Below are 23,211 nucleotides of genomic sequence, written 5' to 3'. Positions count from 1 at the left end.
AAACTGTGTTTGAGTGGCAAGAAGTCTCACTCTCGGCTGAGCAAGCCGGCGAGTCTTTGCATCTTAAAGTGGGCTCACACCTGATGATTGTCTCAATCGCAGCCCAAAGTCGGACGGGGATTTTCGTCATCTCGATCTTTAAATACAAGGTGTTTGTCTGAGCAGTCTAAGATCCGTCGTTTCCTGGTCTTGGGTTCATAACATCATCAAACCCAACCAATAACCAATAGATGAGTTCTAACTAAACCGGAAACAGGAAACCCGGCGGACAAACAATTATCAGAGCGGTACTGGCGACAGAGATGGTATTCATTGGCGGTATGGATGAACGGGAACGGCGACGGACGTCCTCCTCCAGGATGAGAAGCTGATGGTGGAGCTGTGGCCAGAACAGCCCGGCTTGTACGATGTCAGCTTTGAGACGAATCACGACCGATCGGAGAGAGAAAAGCTGGGGGCTTAAATAGCAGAGGCACTGCAAATACCAGATGAAAACATTGCACGGAGGGAAAAATAGCGGAAAGAATCCAGGTGTAATCTTGAAAATAGTGACCCAATCTTTGTAAAATCTCAGTCTTAGACTAACATCTCTAAAAACCTTTTCATTGTGAGATGTGTGAGATGATAGTTTTCCACAAATCCTTTCCAAATCTTAGCTTCAGAAAATTTAAACCTGATTGAAATATGTCGCGTCAGTCGGACATCTCTACCAAAGAGACACTAATTTGCTCAGACATGTGAACGGTTGTATGTTTGCATGACGTGTGAATGAGAATGTAAACGGTTTTATGTCTCTATATGTGGCTGTTTAATGTGTGAATGAGAGGAACCTGGGTGGAGATCAAGAAGTGAGAGGATTTCAAGTACTTCAACAGTCCAGAGCAACCAAGAGTGTGGAAAAGAGTCAAAGAAACAGGTCCAAGCAGTTTGGAATGGGTGGAGAAAAGTGTCAGGGGTACTGTGCTATAGAACAGGGGTGTCAAACTCAAACACGCAGTGGGCCAAAATCCAAAACTTGGACAAAGTCGTGGGCCAACATTAATATTTATTGAAAAAAAATCTTCCTCTAGATATAACAATGAACCTTCTCATATGGACCCAATCAAGTTTTGCTAAAAAACTAAGTATGGAACAAGCATAGCTTAATACTACACAATATATAACTTAATATTGCACACATGCAAAATCCCGTTTTCTGCCTAAGTAGCAAGGCGCCAGTATTAGCATAAGGTCGCTATGACTACTGTACACAGAGGAGAGGGTCTTTATGGGTCCTGTTGTGATTTTCGTGTCAAAACACCAGCAGAAAATTCCGAGATTTGTAGAATTATCGATACGTGCACTGTTGATTATACCAGCGGGCCAGTTTCAATAGTCGTTTGGTGTGGCTTTGCAGGCCAAATATAATTACAGTGCGGGCCAAATTTGGCCTGCGGGCCAGAGTTTGACACCTATGCTATAGAAGATTATCAGCCAGATGGAAGGAAAGATGTACAAGACAGTGGTGAAACCAGCGATGCCGGATGGTCCGGAACACGGGCGCCCGACACGCCGATCTCGATTTGGTCGATCGCAAAGGCAACGCGGGTCGATCGTGGAGCCCTGCCTTTCAAAATAAACTAACGCACAACTCAACTGTGAGCCACAGAATACGCTACAGTGCCGGTAGCATGGCTAGATCGCATGTCATTGAAATTAGATTTTAGCCTATCGTACGTCCCCGCCGCGACACTGACGCACTTGATTGACATACAGTACAGCCAATCCGAGATCTCGATCCGAATACGTTTCCACATTTGGAAGTGTGTTTGAGGCCAGGCTATCTGCTAGTTGACTTGAGTCCATTCAATGCAAGACATCCTCAGAGAAAGGCAATGGACAAAAATGGACACAGTTGTATTGTGCCATACATGTTCATGCAAGGGAAATAATACATATTTTGAATATTAAGTATACTTGGTGTATATATACACATATAAATACATTTTTATTGCTGGTAGGGCATTTTGACTGGTAGGTTATTTTAAAAGTAGCTCACAAGCTAAAAAGGAGTGGGACACATGTGAGTTTGACACATGTGCCTTGGAGGGAACCACAAGTCTTAACACTCTTTTGTGCACAGTGTGTGTGTTTATTTAGGAGAATTTGAACACTTCTATAAAAAACAAAATATATTCACCCTTAAGAGCAAGAAGAGGAAACGTGACTTCACCTTTTTTTATTTTTATTTTTATTTCGCCTCATGTCCGATCTAAAGCCTGAACTAAAGTCACCTGAAATTGTCTCATATGGCGCAGCAGCGCCCCTAGTGGCCAGAACACGCAACTGCGGGTCAACAACGCTCCTCGATCAGATAAGTTGGATACGTCTCGAAAGTCGGCTTGTCGGCACGGACGCCGAGCTAAAACGATTGACTGTGTTTTATAAGTGACTTCCAGCTCGGGCACCCTGTCGTGTCTCGCGTTTTTTGGTGTTTCCAACAGTTGTTGTCGCGGAGGAGTCGGCCCGTGGGTGTGTGTCGAGTGGACTGAAGCTCTCCCGTTCTTCTTTCTTTGTCCTTTGTCTTTTTTTTCTCGCCCGTCCTCTGCGTAGCTCTTCTTTATTCTTTCATAGCTGCCGATATGTTGGTTGTTCAAGGAACTGGAGGCTGCTGTTTGTTGTTTTCACAGCGCGACCAAACAGTCTGAATCTTCACCGCTTATGAAAACCTCCCCCATGTCTCCCTTTATACCAGGAGCTCTAGATCGCCCTGGAAGTGATGCACCTTCTTATTTACAATGCAAATGTTGTCCAAGAATTATATGAAATTCAGTGGACAATAATAATAATAATAATACATACCTTTACAAAGTGCTGTACAAGTGAAACATATGTATGTTTTGAATTATTTTATGGTAGTACAATTGATTTGATCGCAATTTCTGTCATTATGTGTTTAATTTGGGAAACAGCTAATTCTAGAGAAGCCCACCTTTTCCCTAATTAGATTCATGATCCATTTGTTTATTTTTATTATTATTTTTTTTTTAATGTGTGTATCTTTAATGACGGTACATTTGACATCAACTTTTGTCGGCTGCATCGCGTGTTTTTTTTTTTTTTGGATTAGACGGCTTGTTCCAGAGGAGTCCACCTTTTTCAATCAATGAATTATGTATTAATGGTATTTATTCATATTGACATGGCAGTTGAATTCAATTCAACTTTTTTCACGTTTACATTTAGTTTTTGATGACAAATGCAACAACTGACAACTAATGCTAGAGGAGCTCACTTGTTTCTTTGTTTAGTTATTTTAAATAAATAACTCCACAAAATTAGTTGTAAGAATTAGTTGAGAGATTAGATGTCCTATATTATATTTCAAGTAATTATTTGTATCATGTGTATGTTTTTTCTTTCTTATTTATTTGTTTGTTTACATATTTATTTATTTTTATTTAACTGCAGTTAAGTCATTTGACATCGAATTCTTGTCGAAAGCTTCTTGTCTCGGCAACTGGACTTGAATTTCTTCACGTTAAGCTTCTTTAGTTCTTCAGAGCAGATGAGGAGGTGAAACATCTTCAGCTGAAGAAATTCATTATGATTATTTATCTCTATATTTATTTTAGTAATTCTAATCCAAGAGGAGGGAGGGCAGGAAGAGGAGGACAGGAAACCAAATAGGAGGCACTTTATTTCAGCAGTGGCTGCATTTACCTCCTAACACCAGAAGGGAGCGCCATCGCCTCATGTGTCAGCACTTCACCCCCTCCCGCCCCACACACATACACACACACACACACACACACACACACACACAGACTCAGACCCCTCAACCAAGTCAATTAGAAATTACCAAAATTCATTTTTGATTTTTATAAATAAAAATGTATAAATATATACACACACACACACACACACACACACACACACACACATATATATATATATATATATATATATATGTAAATACAATTTTTTTATATTTTTCACTTTAATTTTTTTTTTTTTTAATTTACTTTTAAAAAACAATCAATTTGATAAATAAGGCTTTTTTTGTCTCTTTGCCACAGGCCTTCCTGGCTCCCGGAGAAACTCCCCAAATTCATTTTTATTTTTTTCATAATTTCACTTTTAAACTTTTTTTAAATTTACTTTTAAGATCAAATCAATTTGATAAATAATAATTTTTTTGTGTCTCTTTGCCGCGGTCCTTCCTGGCTCCCATAGAAGCTACTCAAATTCATTTTGTGTTTCAATAATTTCACTTTCAAACTTTTTTTTAAATTTAGTTTTAAAAACAAATCAAATTTATAAACAACTTCTTTTAGCTCTTCCTGGCTCCCATAGAAACTACCCAATTTTTTTTTTTTTTTTCATAATTTCACTTTTAAACTTTTTTTTTTTAATTTTCTTTTAAAATCAAATCAATTTAGATTTTTGTCTCTTTACCAAGGCCCTTCTTGAAATCATTTCTTAATTTTTATTATTTTATAATTTCACTTTTAAACTTTTTTTTTTAATTTCCTTTTAAAATCAAATCAATTTAGATTTTTGTTTCTTTAAATTATTTCTTAATTTTCATTTTTTTATAATTTCACTTTTAAACTTTTCTTTTTTTAAATTTCCTTTTAAAATCAAATCAATTTAGATTTTTGTTTCTTTACCTCGGCCCTTCCTGGGTCCTCTAGAAACCACACAAATTCATTTTAATTTTTTTTTTATATAATTTCACATTTTTTAAATTACTGTAAAATCTAATCTATCTGATAAATAACGTTTTTTTGTTGTTTTTTTTTTTTATTTGTTTTTTGTTTGTTTTTTTTTGTCTCTTGAGGCGACCCTTCCCGGCCCCTGGGGTCCCACGACCGGCAGCGGCGGGTCCCGGCCGGGCGGCCTCAGAGCGGAGGAACAAATCAGGAATTTCCCTCCTGCCACTCCTGAGAGGACAAAAGTTGAGCAGCACTTCTTCTCTTCCTCCTTGTAGGAGGAGGAAAGAAAAGAGAGAAAAAAAAGTATGGAAGGAGGCGGAGGAGGCGGAGGAGGAGGAGGCGGGGGGGCAGAGACCCACTCGCCCCTGGTTATTTCCATTTTCTCGCGATGATCGTGAAATCGCGGCGCTCGCCGGAGGAGGACCGACGGGGACTTAAAAAGCAGCGAAAGTAAAAGTGTTTTTTTTTTTCTTTATTTTTTCTTTATTTCCTGCTTTTTTTTTTTTAAATAAATATATATATATCATATTTAATTTCATGACTAGTTCCAGCAGCTGCGCACGATGGCCTCCTCCGGAGGTGTCCGCTGGAAGTAACGGCTCGCAGGAACACCGTGGAATCCGCTTTTGGCTTCTCTAACTTTTTTTTTTTTCTTGGGGCTCCGACATTGGAATTGCAGAATATTTATTTTACATTTTATTTTTATTCTCCCTCTCTACCACCTCCACCACCACCCGTGTGTTGCACTTTCCTCCATGGCGCAGGGCTTCTTCCTCCCCGCTCCCCTTCTTCATTCCTATCCCGACTTTGGACGCGGATTAGGATCCCACCCCGCCACCGCCTCTGGATTACACGCGTGAAAACACACTTTTTTTTTTTTTTTGCAGGGGTTCAAAGTCGAGTTTTTTTTTATTTTTTTTTTCTTTTCTGGAGAAAAGAGTGGAGTGAGAGAGGCGTCCAGAAGGATGCTGCCGCTTGTACAATGGAGGTGAAGAACTCTGTCGCTGCTACCGCGCTGGTTTGTCTCCTCTTCCTCTTCAGCTTCACACTCGGCCAGGAGCTCAGTCCCAAAGGCAGGAATGTGTGTAAGGCGCCCGGGTAAGGACACACACACACACACTCCTCTTCCACACCTTGTGCATGAGTGTGTTTCCATCGGCCTCACTGTTCTTTTTTTTACCCTAAACATTAATCTCACTCGCAAAACAATCCCGTAATCTTGTTTGTTTCAACTTCAGATCCCCCCTTACATACACATGCACACACACACACACACACACACACACACACACATTTAACGTGTTAGCAGCGGGAGCTGGGAGCAGGAGGAGGAGTTCGCCGGAGAAAGCAGCTCTACAGATGTGTGCATCTGGAACGCCTGCAGTACCGCGGTCGGCCTCTAGGGGGCGCTAACGGACGTCGGCGTCTGCAAGAATTTCTTTTTTTTTTATATACATATAAATCAAGCCAAATGGTGCGTTTTAATAACACACTCGCGGTTTTAACGCGTGGGAACGGAATCCAAACCGCGTACTGGAATTTAGAAAACCGTCCTTGATAAAAATGTCTTTTTTATTTTTATCTAAAATATAAAGAACAACAATGGATTTCTAAAGATAAATGTGTGTTTTTAAAGCCTGCATTAGATTAACGAGGGTTTAAAGCGGCAGGGTTGATAATAATTTTGGATAAGGATAAACAAAAAAAGTGCCGTGTTTACAGGACGACAATCCCTGTTGTCCTGTAAATAGTATAGTAAAAGCTGCACTCTATTTTTTATTTTTTCTGAGCAGGAAATGAATGTGGAAGCGTCCTTTTTATATCACCTAACAGATGTGTTAATTTTCTCCTCTCATGTTATAGTAAGCATAATAGTACTCCCGGCATGTTTTCTGCTGTTTTTAAAGCCCTAATATGGCATCTAGTCGCAGACCCTTTTTATAAATTACCCGAAATACATCTTAATGACGAGAGTTGTTCGCATCCTCCCTCTTTCTCTCGACGTCTGTGACCCCGGAGGTTTCGAGTTTTCCGCTCCGGCGGATACCGGACGGCGTCCGACTCTCGAATGTTCCCCGATGCGAAAGATCCCGCCTATGTCAAGAGCCGGCGCCGCCGTACGACCAAAGCCAAACATTCAATCACAGGAACAAGAAGACAAACACGTTCCTGTCCGGGGGGAGATTTCAACCGAGGCTGTTTTTAGTTCATTTTTAGTGGTTTCTGAATGAACACACATATATAGCCGGAGTTTGACATTTTGCCTTTCCTGTAGCATTCATTGTGGCGCGCTCTCCGCCCACTTTCTACCCATTATGTGTTCATTTGAATAGACGGCAGCGTTTATCACCGACCCCAAACATTCCCAGCACCAGTCCTCCATTGCCAGATCTCAATGGACCGGCGTCTGAAAGCGAAAAGTTTGGAGACACATTTATCAACCCCGGCGCTTTGTCGCCGCGGCGTGTTCCTGCGCAGATATCCCATCGCCAGAGTCGGGGTCTTTGAAAGGAAGCCGTGGAGAGAGGCAGCTCTGATATTAGTCTGGCGAATAGCCGGAGCTATCTTTCTTCCTGAGTGCTGACACGAATTGGCCTTGTGTTAAAAGGTCAACAAGGGTCAAGCCCATACACGACTGGGGTTTGTCAGACCTCGGAGAGGCGCGGCTGCACCCGAGTATTAAGGAAGCGATAAAGCTTCCCATCTAAACCCCACCTTTTTAACAAGTGAGCTGGGGTGGCCTATTTGGCAAGAGCGAAAAAACCACCGTCGCCTCTTGCTCAATGACTGAAGGCAAACCGCCATCTTCAGATACTCCAGTGGGCGGGTGGGATGGGGTGGGGTGGGGGGAAGCCGATGTGTTGCAGGGGCCCTGCCGAGGTCACAGGCGTGGGAGGAAGTGGAGACGAATCCGTCCCTTCCTGACAGGCCTGGAACTTGGCTGCAAAGTGTTGCCTCGAAATAGTCTGGCTCCTCTCTGCACCCCCCCCCAGCCCCCGGAGGTGCAGAGGGGGATGAAGATGCTCAGGCGCCGGGCGTCTTCAGGGCGCGGGGCTGCGGTTTTAAAGAAATGTTTTACTGCCTTTCGTTGGATGCTAGCAACCAGTCACTCGGGCATACACGTATCATAGTAAACCAGTAAATCGGGCATACATGTATCATGGTAAACAAGTAAATCGAGCATACATGTATCACGGTAAACCGGTAAATCGGGCATACATGTATCATGGTAAACAAGTAAATCAAGCAGACATGTATCATGGTCAACCACTAAATCGGGCATACATGTATCATGGTAAACCACTAAATCGGGCATACATGTATTATGGTCAACCAGTAAATCGGGCATACATGTATCACGGTAAACCAGTAAATTGGGCATACATGTATCACAGTAAACCAGTAAATCGGGCATACATGTATCACAAATCGGTGTGGCAAGGGGCCAGGGATGCTGCCTCTCTCTACAAAAAACCGGGTGCTTTGTCTTTTCCAGATCGTCGGGACCGGTGTGCTGCAGCGGTTGGGGCCAGCTAGGGGACGAATGCCCGACACGTAGGTCCAGGCAGGTTTACCACAGCATGTCTTATTGTACGAGCCGCCTAAATAACGTGGCCTCCTCTCGTTCCGTCCCAAGCCCTCTGCGAAGGCAACTTCACCTGCAAGGAAAACGAGGTGTGCGTCAGGCCAAACGAATGCCGCTGTCGCCATGGATACTTCGGTGCCAGCTGCGACACCAGTAAGGGACTTTGTATTGTGTTTCCTGTTCTTCTGCTGTTGTTTTTTTTTTTTTTTTTTTACCATTTAAAGGTCAAATGAAGAAAAGATATTTTTTAGTAAATTTAGCCTGGCATGGCCGCAGCAGTAGCTGAAGCCTTGGGTTCGTCTGGTCTACTTTAATTCTTTTCAGATTTCCAGAGGGTTTTAATAACCGCCGTAGACCAAACACTCAGTTTGGATGCTGTCTTGCTGACTTGAAACCTTTCGAAAACCATTCGGAGTTCCAGATTTTTTCGGCACGGATAGGCAGACGGCGCAGTTCTGGTTGGATTCCGCCGGAATTCCAGCGAATGGGTTGTTAAAAGTACTCAAAGTAAAGAGCCAGCAAAGCTTGTACCAATAGACTTTTCTCTCGTAAACGGCTCGCCGATATTTGGCGTTCCCATCCTGTAGTTACGGAATCATATCTCACCTGCTCCACCCAAGATGACCCGACACGACCGCTTTGGTATTCAGACGAAAAGCCCAAAAAAGGGCTACCTTGAGGAGGGTAACCCGGTTGCCGTTACTGATGACTTCCCTGTCTCTCCACAGAGTGTCCGCCGCAGTTTTGGGGCCCGGACTGCAAAGGCAAATGCTCGTGTTTCCCCAACGGCCAATGCGACGACCTGACGGGCAAGTGCACGTGCAATCACAATCGATGGGGGCCCAATTGCGAGAACGCCTGCCTGTGCCAAAAGGGCAAATGTGACCAAGATACGGGCACGTGCACTTGCCACCCGGGGGCCTGGGGCCCCCAATGCAACAACAACTGCTACTGCAGCATCAACTCGGTGTGCGACACCATGACGGGACGCTGCCACTGCAACCCCGGCTGGATGGGCAGGAACTGCGCCATCCAGTGCAACTGCAACAACTCCCCTTGCGACCAGTTCACGGGGCGCTGCCAGTGCCGCGAGCGTCTGTGGGGCCAGAGGTGCGAGCGGTACTGCCAGTGCGTCCACGGCAAGTGCAACCAGGCGGACGGCTCGTGCGCCTGCATGCCGGGATACCGTGGGAAGTTTTGCAGAGAGCCGTGTCCCGCCGGGTTCTACGGTCAGAACTGCAGGAACAGGTGGGGAACGAAACTTGGCAGCGTGCTAGTCTTTTTCGGAGGAAACGCGCAGTTTCACAGATGCCTGATGCTCCGTCCCGCCGCCACCGCCGCCGTTGCGCGCATATGGTCCAGCTTTGTGGTTTTCGATAGGAAATAAGATTTGATGCGTGCCGCAGCTGATAACTCTTAAAGCATCTGAGCGCCGCACTTAATGGGGCAATCATAAAGCGAGATTTGGGAATTGGCACTCGCGTTATCCCATAATCGTCAGCCAAGATGTAGCAGGCGGTTTAAAGTTAAGCGAGCTACCTTCCGCGGGCGGCGCCGTTCTCACATAATCGGAACGCCGCAAAATCGAAACCGACGGCGTCGAAATCCGCCGATCATTTACGGTCCATTGAGGTAAACCCCCCCCGCTGTCGGAATCGTCCCCCCCGTCTCAGGTGCGGCCACTGCAAAGGCCAGCAGCCCTGCAAGGTGACGGAGGGCCGCTGCGTCACCTGCGACCGCGGCTGGAACGGGACGCGCTGCGACCAGCTCTGCTCCAAGGGATTCTTCGGGGAAGCCTGCCAGGAGGTTTGCCCCACCTGCAAGGACGGCCACCACTGCGACCCCATCCAGGGCAAGTGCACGCACTGCAACCCCGGCTGGATTGGGGACAGGTGAGCTCGCCGCCGGCCCCCCCCGCGCCATTGTCGAATCCCCTGAGAGGCGACCGCCAACCTAAAACGCTTCGTGTGCGGCAGGTGCGAGGTGCGCTGCCCCAACGGCACTTACGGCGAGAACTGCGAGAACAACTGCAGCCACTGCTTCAACGGGATTTGCCACATGGTCACCGGGGAGTGCCTGTGCGACCAAGGCTTCTACGGCACCTAGTAAGTCACCAGTCGCCCCCCCGATAAAAACATACCGTTTTTCCTATTTTCGCGACTCGAAAAACGTAACGGCCGGGACCCGAAGTGAATATTCCCCTCGCAGGCAAACAATGAGGAGGATTTCACCTTGAACAGAGCCCGATGAGTAATCCGTTTTCCACATAATCTCGTGTCACGTGGTATAAATATTGAACAGATGTTTTTTTTTTTTGTTTTTTTTTTTTGTTTTCTTTTTCTCTTCAAGCTGCAATATGACCTGTCAGCCGGGGCAGTACGGCGTCAACTGCAACCGGACCTGCTCCTGCCACAACAAGAACTGCGACCCCGTGTCGGGCGCCTGCTACCTTCGTAAGACACCTTCCCTCTCTGTTTACGGTGATATTCCAAAAATTTTTTTTTTTTTTTTTTTCCGCAAGCAGAAGTCAGACAGCTTTTCCAACACAAACCGAAAGAATCCGAACGATCCGAAAGGGGGTTCGTTCGGTCCGGAAAAACTCAGAACCTTCCGTCCGGGTGTTACGTGTCCGATAGCCGGCCGTACGCAAACAGTACCAGCGAGCGTGTGTGTGTGTGTGTGTGCGTAGCGGGATGTAGTCGATGTAGCGAAAAAGGGGCCCTTGATGGCTTTTCCAGGCGCAGACCCGGCGTCCCGGCGCGCTGTGTTCGTTGGCTCAGCGCTCGTCCAGTCGGGGAGAAGAGGAAGGAAGGAGAAAATAGAGAAGAAGGGAGGGTGAGGGGGTGCGGAGAGAAGGAAAGAGGAAAACAGAGAGCGGATGGTTTAGTCATAAGAAGCGGTGGAAGCAGACAGGCAGGATAGTGTTGTGTTTAAACTCGGGGGGCGTTTTTATTTTTTTCGCGATATGGCGAGACCTTGTCAAAACACATCCGCCGTTTATCTCGCCCTTATGTACTCACCGAATGACAACATGCCACAGTGGGGCCGCCCACCCGTCCGTCTCAGCCCCACCTGACGGTGTGAAGACCCCAGGGATGCCGCTGTTTAATGTAATACCGTCAGTATTTTTGCGCAACGTAGCGCTCGCTCTTTATGGTCCGGATCGAGGGACGCCGGTACGTCTCGGAAACGACCCTCGGCGAATTAACGAACGCCGAGGGAAACGTTTCGACTCTCGGGCGACTCCGAATGCCGCGATTGCGCGGCGAGCTCTTTAACCCCGGGCGATGACAGACGAATTGAGGATGCGGGGAGGAGATTTGTTGAAACTGGCGAACCGGGGATTCTCTCCGGCCGTGTGGCACACCCAAAAAATTCCATCCGTCTCATTTTTTTTTTTTTTTGTTGTTTTTTTTCTCAAGAGCCCAACCAGCGGATGGGCGTGATCGCGGCCGGAACCCTGGTCTCCTTTCTGCTGATCGTCCTCCTGTCGCTGCTGTGCTGCTGCTGCCTGTGCCGGCACAAAGATGACCGCAAGTAAGCCGTCGTCGTCCGGGTCCATCGAGCGCCTCGGCTCGACTTTCCGCGGCGTCGTCTGGTTTCTAACCCCGAGAACTCTCTCGCCGGCAGCAAAAAGGCCAAGTGGATCCTGTGCGGACGATTCAGCCGGATCAGCACCAAGCTGCCCCGCATCCCGCTCAGGCGACAGAAGCTTCCCAAAGTCGTGGGTGAGCATCCCGGGACTCCCTCCGGAAGCCGCCGTCGATGACCACCACGGGGTGTCGGTCAGAGCGGGCGTCTGGCCGACACCCCCCCCCTCCCCCGGGGGGGGCCGCTTGTCCGAACCATGAAGGATGAAAAGCACGCGGCGGCTGCCAGGAGGGTGTGGGGTTTCATTTTGAAGGAATGCGCTGGTTTTAGAGCCCCTTATTATTCTTGGCGCCCTCCGACGCCTTGTGTTCGTATTATTGCAACCCTAAACTGGGGCTTTTTTTTTTTTTTTTTTTTTCTCCCTTTCCCGTTTTTCTTCGCTCCTTTCCATCGTTGTCTTACCCGTGAAGATTTTTCTTGGGTTGATGCGGCGCGCTGTGTTATTAAAAGAAGGCCGGCGGTCATGGAGGGCGGGGGGGGGGGCGGCTGCTGAGAGACGCGTCATCAAAGGCCGCACTGTTTGGGTGAAACGCCGCCGATCTCGTGCTCTGTGACAGATCCGTCTGTGACCCCGGTTTTTATGTTTTTCCCAGTAGACGGGCGGGCTGAGCCTTTTCTAACCCTCCCCCCTCCAAAGGAGTAGCTCAGCTGTTTTTGTCCTCTGACTATTCCGGCAGTTCCAACACGGAGACTTCATGTCATGTGACGCGAAAGGAATCCTTTCGCCAGTAAAAGCGAGTGACAACAGAGCTGCATTTGTGGAAAAAGAAAATAACACATCCAATCCTCGGTCCCTCCCTCCCTTTCCCTTTTTTGGTGAAATGGCAGAAACGGGCCGAGAGTCAGTCGGCGCTAATCGCGGCGGTTGGTTTCCCGTGCGCGTCTGCGCGTCTCCGGAATCGGGGGGGGGGCCGTCGCTAAGGAAGCGCTTTGCGACATCACGTTTGTTAACGAATCCGAGCAGAAGCGAAAAGCGGAAGTGAAAGACGGGATGTGACCTCGGTTCCTCCCGACGGTCAAAAATAAACGAAGTCGTGAATGACGGAACGCGAAAGGAACTAACGAAAGCTCGCTTGAGGAAACATCAGAACGGAGCGCTGACGTCTCGCCGATGTCGCTCGGTGAAATCGCGCCGTAATCGGACGCTCGGAAACATCGGCGCGGAGGCCAGGAGGAGTTAAAACACATTGACCTGGTTTCTCTCTCCCCCCCCTTAATGTCTGAGCAGCATGTGCTTCCTCTGCTTATCCAGCTGATTATCTGAGCAGGGCTCCGTCTCCGCTCGGAGAGAGAGCGGCCCTCGGCGTCGGACCTTGCTTTTTCTTTTTTTTTTTCTCGACGGTCCATTTCTCACCGAGTCCGTCAAGCCGCTAAAAATCTCAAAGTGGCTCCTGTGCCCCCCTCCCTTCCCCCTTCCCTTCTCCTCCCCCGGGGTTGTTCTACCCCCCAAATTTTTGCCACTCTGCTTTCTGTTGGGTTGCCCGCAGGAGCGTGGTCTGCCAACATTTGGAAACTCTAACTCCGACTGAGGCTGCACAGTCCTGCACACACGCATTCCAGAGGGGGCCCGGCGGGGCTGGAAACAGGAAGTGGTCAAATTTACCCCAGCTCGTGTCAGAACTGTGATTTATCCACACCAGGGTCAGCGGCAACAGATGTGGCGAGATAGAAAGAGAAGGGAACAAGGAGCGGGTGGGCTGCATTTACTCTGCCGGTAGCGCCGTTAGCTAGCACGCTCCGTGTCACTTCCCCCCCTTGGCGCCTCTGAGAAGTCACCCCTGGTCGCTGATGGGCGGCGAAAGGTGAATTTTCAGAACGGGGTGGTCGCCGGCCGCCCAGTAAAGCGGGCGGAGGGCGTTCTCACACCCCGAGGCTCCGCCGAGCCCCCCGAAGCAAAGCCGCACTGCTGCTTTTATTGACACGAGGTGCAGTTTCAACGCTGCGGCGGCGGTGGCGCGGCCAGTCGGGATGCTTTTTTATTTCTTCTAGTTTTATTTTTAAAGAACCACATAAAATCCTGCAACCCCTGTTTGGGTATGGAACCGTAACCGCCGGCGTTCATTTCGAAGCGGCGACCCCAGGTCCCGTGTAAAATCCCGCTGTAAATGCCCCTCCCTCATTGAGCAACTGTGGCGGTGGAGCTCTGCAGCTGGGGCGTGTCAATAATGACCCGCGGCGGCAGAGAGGGATCACAGTGGCGTCCAAACACTTCCCCCCCGCTCCGAGGGGACTCCTTTTCCAAAGGCACCAGTTGTTCGCGAACGGCATCTCGGGCGCGTCAGTGTGTCGCTTGTTGACTAACACAAGCGGAATAATTGCATTTGTGGGCTGTTTGGAATTCCTCGCTCTTGTTTGCGAGGCCCCTGCCCCGGAGCAAAGGTGTTGACCAATCGTGAGGCCGATAGGGATGAGGGAAACAGGAAGTGGGATAGTCAGAATACTTTTTTTTTTTTTTTTATTCATATATGATCACTTCAAGTATTCAATGCTAGCCGCTAAAGTATAGCATTTCAGTTAGCTGAGTATCAGTAGGGCTGCAACTAATAGCTTTTCAATCATCGGCTAGTCGTCGACCACTGTTATGACCGGTCAGATTATGAACTGTACAAAAAAAAAAACCCACTCTTCTTTATATTTATTGCTGCTAGAGAATAAAAAATTTTTCCATAACTTTTCATGACCATGTTTGTTGAACAAATATTAAATCCGGTTTCAACAAATATTCCAAGAGGCAGTAAAATGCTTCCCTTTACCCTTGAACAAAGTTGAATTTTGTGCGTATCGCCTACGGTGACGATTTGTTTGTCAGACAAACCACCAGCGTGACCAGTGTTGGCGCATCAGATTTTGGAAAAGCAAGACGTCTCTCTCCGAGCTGCTTCGATTGGTTATGACAAATGACATCACACACAATGACATCACTCACCAACCGTCGGCTACTAACTTAGTCGTTGACTCATTTTGTTGACAATTTGTAAGCTCGTCGTGAACATCACAACATTCAAACTAAGCGCTAGCTAACCAGCAAGCCAGCTAGCTCCCCAGACGTCCTCCTTCCACTCTTTATATTCTATCGAATCTATATTTATAGTATTTTAGATTGAGCTGGACTCTCCTTTTTAACTGTCAAAAATAGTGGCGAGCGGTAACAAGCAGATGACCCGAAGAGAATGGGTCAGTTTAAAAAGCCGTCTTTATCTAAGTTTACTTGAATGCCAGTCAGTCACCTCTTGGAAAAACTTCTGACATTTGACCTTTCTTTGCCTAAATAGATGTTTCCATATATCTGTCTAAAAAACAGGCTGGGTAAATATATCTTGTTATTGTTATCTCTGACCTTCATATGGGACACATGCTAGTACGAGGACGTGGAGCAGACCTGGACTTTTCTCGTCATTTGCTGATAAGACAGAAATATCAACACAGCTGCCCGACGGCACCGGTTTCTCGCACACGATGGTTTTCCGTAAAGGCGCGCGGTGGCGAAGCGGCGAAACCGTCGAGCGTCGGCGGAACGAGATGACATTCCCATCCGAGGTCTTGGCCCAGTTAAAGGAATTCCTTCCATAGATGGTTTATCTGTGGGCTAAACAAACGGATGGCCCTCGCGTGTCACCCGGCGCACAAACGGGGGGGGGTCCAATCGCGCGCAGACGTCCATCGGAAACCCGCCGCTGCCCCCAGACCGCCGGGGTCAGCGGGCCGCCGCCGCGTCTGCGGCGGAGGATGAAAGATATAAAAGCAGAGGGCGATGGCGTGAGAACAACAAGACTTGACCTACATATCAGAGGGGAGGATTCACAGAGGCAGCCGTTCGCACAAACAGATAAAACCCATTCGGCGGCTAAATACGCTAATGATGTTTAATCTATTTTAAATAATACCCTCTGTCTTGCTGTTTTTGGCCTCGCGTTATTCTGGTACTGACCTCCTGTACCAGGAAAGCGAATACTCGTTAGGATCCCTTTACTTTTTCACCAGTGTTTTACCACAGCCATGCGCGTGTGCACGTCGAGCTTTTTCACCAATTATCGCAAAAGTTTATATAGATTTGGCACCAGAAGCTGATGATTCCAGAGGGAGCTTTGGTGGATTTCATCCAGTTTCGTAACACAACAGTACAGGTTGTTATTTCTTTTTTTTTTCCCGTCTGTGTCGCGTGGCAGCTGCGCATCTCGCAGCTATTTCGGTACGTTTGCATCTCGTCGCGCTTATGGGTTCGATATGGAAGATACAGTGATTCTCTCAGAGGCAACAAGTCCAGTTTGTCCCGTTCACTCTGTATTTTCTACCATTTGAGCGAAAGAGGAGCCCCTCGACCCCCTTTCTACGCTCTCCCCGCTTTTTCGTCCGCATCGGTTCCCGAAATTCCTGCACGGCGGCCGGGCGCGGCAAGTTTTTGTCATGAAGTTGCTCGGATTGTTCGCAAAAACCGTTTCGCAATTTGGTTTAGTGCATCACCATTATCATGACTGTTTGGTTACAGCAAGACTATTAGCTTCATTTATTGTGTTTGTCCATCTATTTGTCCACCTATTATGTAATTTATGGTAAAAAAAAAAAAAAAAATCATTGTTTTTTCCATGTGGCACGTGCTAAATTTATCCCAGTTTAATTCAAAAACTCCTTTCCCGATGGTGAGATACTTCTCGAAAGTTGTAAAGTATCTTTCGTGGCCCCCCTCCCCTCATTTCCTGCTTAGTCACTCACAAAAATGCTCCGGTAATTTATTTTGTTAGTGTATTGAGAGTTACTCAAATCTAAATCGGATTGCTATTTTGCAAATATTTACCCGAATGCCATTTCTTGTTTATTTTCTCGTCTGTTAAGAATTACACTTCTCAGTGGGGGGGCGGCGGGGTTTGCTTTTCGGAGCCTTGGCATCGGAAAATGTGCAAATTTTGAGGAGCTTTTTATGTAAAAATATCAAGCCCCCACCCAGGCACCCGTAATGTTGAAGCCTTTGTTAAGTCACATGGAAAATCAATAAAACCTCATCTTTTTTTGTACGTCTCCGCCGCAGTTGGGAGCGTGAGTGAGAGCAGACTGTTGTTCTTGTAACGGGGTACAATGCCCTCGCGCTGACCTTTTGGCTCCCGCGTTTGTTTTCTGTTCTCAGTAGCCCACCACGACCCGGAGAACAACTTCAACTGCAGCTTCATCGAGCCCCCCTCGGTGGCCGAGCAGCCGTCGCCCTCCTCCTGGTCGTCCCAGGAGTCCTTCTCCTCCTTCGAGAGCGGAGACGAAGGTCCGGTTTACTGCGTTCCCCACGAAGGTGAGTCAGCGCTCGGACAAACTTCCCTTATCTGGGATGGCACGCGTCAATCAGGGAGCCGACTTCCCCTCCGCCCCGGCGTGACCGTACCGTGACTCACCCGCTTCTGCAAATGTCATTACGGGAGAGGGTTAGCACCGCCGATGTGCCGTCCAGGTCCAGATTGTGCTTTGAGGAGGAGCGCAAACAGGAAACGGTATGTTCAAGTCAGCATGTGGCGTCCATCCAGGCTCTGACCGGCGCCTCGATGTTTGGCGGAAAACACCCTTTTCATCCGTTTCTATTCTGGAAACCAAATCGTCCCCGGTCAGCTTTTTGTTTCGGGGGGGGGGGGATTTTCATACGTTTGTTTGGTTGTGTTTGATCCCCCCCCCCCCCCGCCCCCGTCTCTCACTGTGGGTCGGTTTATTTAGTCTCTGACTCCAGTCATCAAGCTGATGGTATCTGGCTTCTCGCTCACGTCCGTACAAATCGACAAAAAAAAAAAAAAAGCAAACAAACAGCGACGGCTTTCTCTCCCGGATGATTGGAGCGAACTGTGGAAGTGGTTTTCTCTGTGGGTATCAGAGATAGCGAGCAAGCGGCTCAACACTTCATCCAAATGAATGAATCGCACGACCGAAGCCATCATGTGATATTACAGTCTAATCTACTCTTGGTTTCCATAGTTGATTTTCCCAGACTGAAAAAAAAAACAAAAAAACTTGTTGTTTAGAGTAGAAAGGGCCGACCCGAGAGTCTTTGTACCGATTTTATCTTGTGTTTGGAACATACCGAAGTGTTGCTGTCATCATCTATACGAGCTGGGTCTTCATGCACTCCACAACGATTGGTCGATGGACTTGGGCGAGGTCTCACATCCGTGATGCTCGCAATTAATGCTCATTAGCTGAGAGCCGTTTGGAGAAACTGAGAAAAAGACTCGGCAGAGGGACCATAAAGATCTGAGTTGAGGGATGTTGGGGTCGGAGCTGCCAGGGAGGAGGTTAATGGACGGAGAGGAAGATTGGAAGTCGGTTGGTTTGAGAGGAGAGGGTAAGATGGAGGCTGGCGATTGGCTGCCGTGACCCCTGAGTGGAGCGGCCCCAAAGGAAAAGAAATGTATTCAATTTTTTTTAAGGCACTCGTCAGATAAAATCAAGGCCACGGAAAGCAGAAGGCAAACATCCTTGACTGGGATTAGCAAAACTCAACACACACAACGTTTGTTAGCATTTTGATAGAAGTAAACATGTCCGCGGAGGTTCTCCGTCACGCGGGTCACGGTGAATTCTTTTCGAAATCTTCTTCTTGTGGCAACCGGACTTGAATTTCTTCACTCGGAGACGTTTCAACCCTCATCCGTCAGTTCTAATGACCTGTAGGGAGTTTCCGAATATAACCGTACGGAATGGAACGATAGCACCATATTTGCTAAGCTAGTTCACTGAATCTGAGAACGGTGACGTTTGAATGTAGAATCAATTGCTGACCAACGCTTGTTGCTGTGCCGCAGAATCTGTGAACGAAAGCAAGGAGAAGCGCAGCCCCAGCCCGGCGACGGAGAAGCCCGACGCCGCTCACAACGAGGAAGATGCGGGGGAGTACACCTCCCTGAAGGACACCAGCGTCGCAAAGCCGGAAGGTTGCGAGCAGCCGCTGCTGAAGTCGTCCGACAGCGAAAGCTCCACCAGCGGCTCCGAGACCATGACGGCGACGCTGTACGCCCGCATCGCCCGCCTTTCCAAGCAGTCCAAGGAAGACGAGAGCGGCGGGAAAGACGGCGAGAACGCTCCCACCCCGGAGGTCAAGCGCAACGGGAAGCCGCCGCCTTCGCCCGGCAAGCCCAAACCGCGTCCGCCGGACCCGTCGACGAAGCCCAAGATTTCCTGGATCCACGGAAATACTTCGGGTTCACCCCAGCCGGAGCCGCAGGGGCACGGCGGGATAAAAGTACTGGCCGTCCCCAAGGAGAAGAAGAGGAGCTCCAGCGACGGCTCGGCCAGGAGCGAGGAGCGACAGAAGACAAAGGAGAAGAGCCGCGAGCAGCAGAAGAAGCAGGAGGGCAAAGAGGCGGACGCCGACGGCTCCCCCGGCAAGCACAAACCTCTGCGAGGCAAGAAGTCTGGGGACGAGCACGGCGGCCCCAGCCACATGGAGCACATCAACGGAGTGGTCCAGAACGCCCTCAGGAAGATCAGCAACTTCCACAGCTCCTCGTCCGAGAAGAAGAGCGCCGAGAGTTCGAAGGAGACCCCCAAGGACCCGCCCAAGAGTCCCAAAGTCCTCCACCCTCATATGAACTCTGAAGCCGCCACCCTGCTGGCCGCCCAGCTCAAGGAGAAAACCCAAAGCATCAACAGGAACGAAGGGACCGGCCTGACAAAGACTAACGGCCTGTCCACGCCCAAGGGAAACCGGGAGAAACCCACCCCTCCGCAAAAGTCCAAGAGGACCCCGTCCGCCGGCCCGGGCCAGCAGGGCTCCAACAAGCCCCTGCTGCCCACGTCCAGCAGCCTGCAGAAGATGGTGGCGCCCGTCGCCGCCGACCACATGAACCCTGACGCCAAGAGCCCGGAGAAGCAGGACTTGAACGGCTCCAAGGCAGGGGACCCGGCGTCGGACCCGACACCCAAGAAGACGCCCATCAAAAAGCCCCCGAGGAAGAAAGGAAATACCCTGGATTCGTCGGAGAGTAAAACGCCCCCGCAAAAGACGGCCATCATGCCGCCGCAGATCGTGAAATAAGCGTTTTGGGGGGTTGTTTTTTTTTGTTTGTTTGTTTGTTTGTTTGTTTGTTTGCTCGTTTTTTGACGAGACAAAACGACCAAGGTTTGTGACGGATTTCGAAGAGGCAAACACCGATTTGCCGGAAGACGAACAACATCGCTTTTTCGATCGAGGAATTAAATTTTCTCTTCCTGTGTGTGTGTGCGTGCATACGTATGCTTGCGTGCATATGTGTGTGTGTGTGTGTGTGTATGTCTGTGTGTGCGCGCGCGAATCCAGGAACAGCCGAGATGTATTTCTTAAACCGAAGGTAACTTGAGTGAGTTGTATTACATGACTTCAGTACACCATTGTATTACATTTCAAGAGTATTTTTTTGTTGCGTGTAACATTTATCTACCAGTCTCCACACCACAACCTGTGGCCCGAGTCCGACACAACTGTGAGAACAGTGGCGCACAGACGTAATCCATGCATTCATCCTTACCGCTCTGCACAACGTCCACCACTATATTTATAAGCGGGCTGCAGTTTGCTTGGCAAAGGTTTTTTCTAAAGAACAGATGAGTTTTATGAACGTTCTCCACAGGTACTAAATGTACAAAAAATGAGATCCTCTAAGGATTGCAAGCTATATTTTTTACATATCAGTGGACCGGGGTGAACCGAGAGGCGTCTGATAGCTTAGGATAACCCTCGCTCTCTATCTAAAAGCTTTTCTATGCAGATGACATACTACAATATGTTAATCACTATCGGAGATTTATTTTAGTATAAATTGTTAAGCAACGAAAACGCATGAGTTATTCCATTGCTTACCCGTATTACTAACAAGCGCGTTTCAGACGGACAAAGACTTTTTTTTTTCATGAAAAATTAGAGATATTATGCTTCCCTCAACAGCTAAAGCACGGCGTGAAGTTTTTTTTTTTTTTTTTTTTAGTAAAACAAAAACATATTTCAGGACATGAACAGGTTTCTTTGCAAACTGGGTTTGTTCGAGGCCAAACAAATTCTTTTTGATCCTCTTGCTCTTGTTTCAATAAGGGTTTATTTAGACCTCTTTTATTTTTAAACCTGCACAAACACCAGATCAGCAAAATTGCTTATTTTTATACGCTTCATTCCATCAGCTAAAACTACCAACCCCTGCGAAAATAGGAAATCCCAGGGTATTATTCGCTCTTAAGTTTTTAGTGCCTTCCCTGGGAATCTGTACTCCAAAAGCATCTGCCCAGTGCTTTACTTCCTAAAATATCCGAACACACACCTCAGGATAACATCCGTAGAAATCACGCACCGATCATTTACCAATCGTCACTCTCGGCAGATCGATCGATGTGATTGGGGTATGATTTCACCAGCAAACGGCAAAGAGAAATATGATGGAAACATTTAATACACGCACGCGAATAAAAAAAAAAAAAAAAAACAGATATTAGCTCGATGCTAAATCCGCATACAGCCGGAGCGCAGTCAAACGGAGCAGTACCACCGGAAGCCATCGGGGGGCGCTATTGCGCAAAAGCAACAAAGAAGACACCAAAACCGCGATGGGTTCGATGGACGCCGTCTGCTACGCAGCCTTTTTGTGTTTCCGTCTTTACATAACCACCGCCTCCCCCAACCCCGTCGCCACGTTTTGTCTCCGTCTGATCCAGAACTCAGAGATAAACCCTGATTCTTGCGCCGCCATCTAGCGGACGCATGGCTTTAAAGAAAACACGGCGACGTAAAGCACGAATGGGAAGCAGGCGGGCGGTGATGTAGCTGTTTACGTACGTAACGTTCGCACAAATGAGCCCTTATTTTTAGATTCTCGCCGACGCAAACAAGTTGACCAAAGCTTTTTAATTCCCCGTAGGACTCGACGGTATCGAACCTCTCGCATTGAAAGAAGTGCCTCGACTGTGGATCAGTTTAAGCAAAAGAAGCTACGTTTGCGGAATTCCTTTTCAGAGTCAGTGTTGTTTGTTTTTTTTTTTTTTTTTTTTTAAATATTAAATGATCAAACCACATAAAGGTAGATCAAAAGGTACTTTAACTGGACTGACTCGGCTTCATGTTTTTTCCGGTTATCGTCGGACGGCTATTTTGAAAGTAGCTAAGGATCACGGGCTAACGCTTGCGGCTCAGTCGGGGGGGTAGAAGGATATTTGACATTCACGGCTACAACTTTTTTTTTTTCTTTTTTTTCAAAGGTACAACTCATTTTTTCCGGTTACTCTTTCAGCGTTTTTTTACTCGTATACATCGTGTACTTTTTTTTTTTTTTTTTATCGTGTTTTTGTAAGCTGTGCTTATATGACCTTTTTTTTTTTTTTTTGGTGTCAATGAACTGGCTTTCATGTTGTATTTGCTGTTTTTTTTTTTTTTTAAATATATCTCTCCAATACTCTTCTGTAAAGTTTACATTGGCATTGTAGTTGGTCTCTGTTGATGTTATTGTTTTTATGACACTTGACGCAGAGTGTAATTATACGGCATTAATAGCTGCACAGGAAAACTGTAACCCCCCCTCCCCTCAGTTGTTATTACCGCCTCCCGTAAAATCAACTCGTACAGGAATGATTGTAAAATGCTATTATGATACCACTGTTGAATCAACCGCATATAACCGTGACGTCGTGTAATTCCGAAGTGGCGTGTTTTTTTGATTCTTTTTTTTTGTTTGTTTTGTTTTTGGTCTGACTGGCCCACCCTTCCTTTTTTTTTTTTTGTTTTTAATTTAGATGCATTTCTTTTTGTAAAGGAGGGCCTGAAAAGCTGCAGAACCGTTACCAACTGTAAGGTATGTTTTTTTTTTTTTCTTTCTTTTTTGCGCTTTTTTTTTTTTTTTTTTTTAAGCAACATTGATTTGTGTATGGTCATTAAAATGGGTTTCTTCATTTATTTCTCTGGAATAAAAAAAAAAGAAAAGAAAAGTAGTACATGGAGCTACAGTGAAGCAAAAACATTGCGACCTCTCACGCGCTTCTAATCGCCATATTGTCCTCTGAGCCCACAGAGCACACAGGGGCTAAAATGCATGCTAACATCCAAAATGTATCTTTATTCATTCATTAATTCATTCATTATCTCCTCTTCTTATCCTACTTATCCATATAGAGACATTAAATGAGATGAGATGAGAGATGAGGGATGAGAACAACTTTATTTATCCCGAAGGAAATTGTTGTGCCAGAGTTTCAAGCAAAAACATAACAGTAATAGATAATAGTAGGAAGGAGGGAGAATAAGAAATACAATAAAATGTAAATTGTCAAGGTTAAGGCTAACAAGTGTTTTAAGGT

General features: G+C 47.2%; 1 protein-coding gene across 1 annotated transcript; it reads left to right on the top strand.

Annotated features, from left to right (window-relative positions):
* The first annotated feature begins 5,066 nt into the window (after window positions 1-5,066).
* Window positions 5,067-21,549, top strand: scarf2 (scavenger receptor class F, member 2). The gene is made up of 11 exons (XM_086169938.1): window positions 5,067-5,795; window positions 8,194-8,252; window positions 8,335-8,436; window positions 9,012-9,531; window positions 9,957-10,175; window positions 10,260-10,388; window positions 10,633-10,736; window positions 11,706-11,820; window positions 11,914-12,011; window positions 17,054-17,209; window positions 18,705-21,549. The coding sequence occupies exons 1-11, from the start codon at window positions 5,680-5,682 to the stop codon at window positions 19,934-19,936; spliced, it is 2,850 nt and encodes a 949-aa protein (XP_086026064.1). The 5' UTR covers window positions 5,067-5,679; the 3' UTR covers window positions 19,937-21,549.
* The last annotated feature ends 1,662 nt before the right edge of the window (window positions 21,550-23,211 follow it).

The sequence above is a fragment of the Fistularia commersonii genome, chromosome 22, assembly GCF_037954325.1.
Source record: "Fistularia commersonii isolate RoL2024-O1a breed Wild chromosome 22, RoL_Fcom_v1.0, whole genome shotgun sequence".
In the NCBI taxonomy this organism is placed as follows: domain Eukaryota; kingdom Metazoa; phylum Chordata; class Actinopteri; order Syngnathiformes; family Fistulariidae; genus Fistularia; species Fistularia commersonii.
The sequence above is the reverse complement of the archived record's forward strand: the minus strand, read 5'-3'. Positions and strand labels throughout refer to the sequence as shown.

What these genes read in the sequence shown, in the direction of transcription:
- scarf2 (XM_086169938.1), top strand. Translation starts at nt 5,680, where the DNA reads ATGGAGGTGAAGAACTCTGTCGCTGCTACCGCGCTGGTTTGTCTCCTC. An exon ending in AGGGGACGAATGCCCGACAC is followed by an intron (nt 8,253 to 8,334) that starts GTAGGTCCAGGC and finishes TTCCGTCCCAAG; the next exon opens with CCCTCTGCGAAGGCAACTTC. An exon ending in GGTCAGAACTGCAGGAACAG is followed by an intron (nt 9,532 to 9,956) that starts GTGGGGAACGAA and finishes CCCCCGTCTCAG; the next exon opens with GTGCGGCCACTGCAAAGGCC.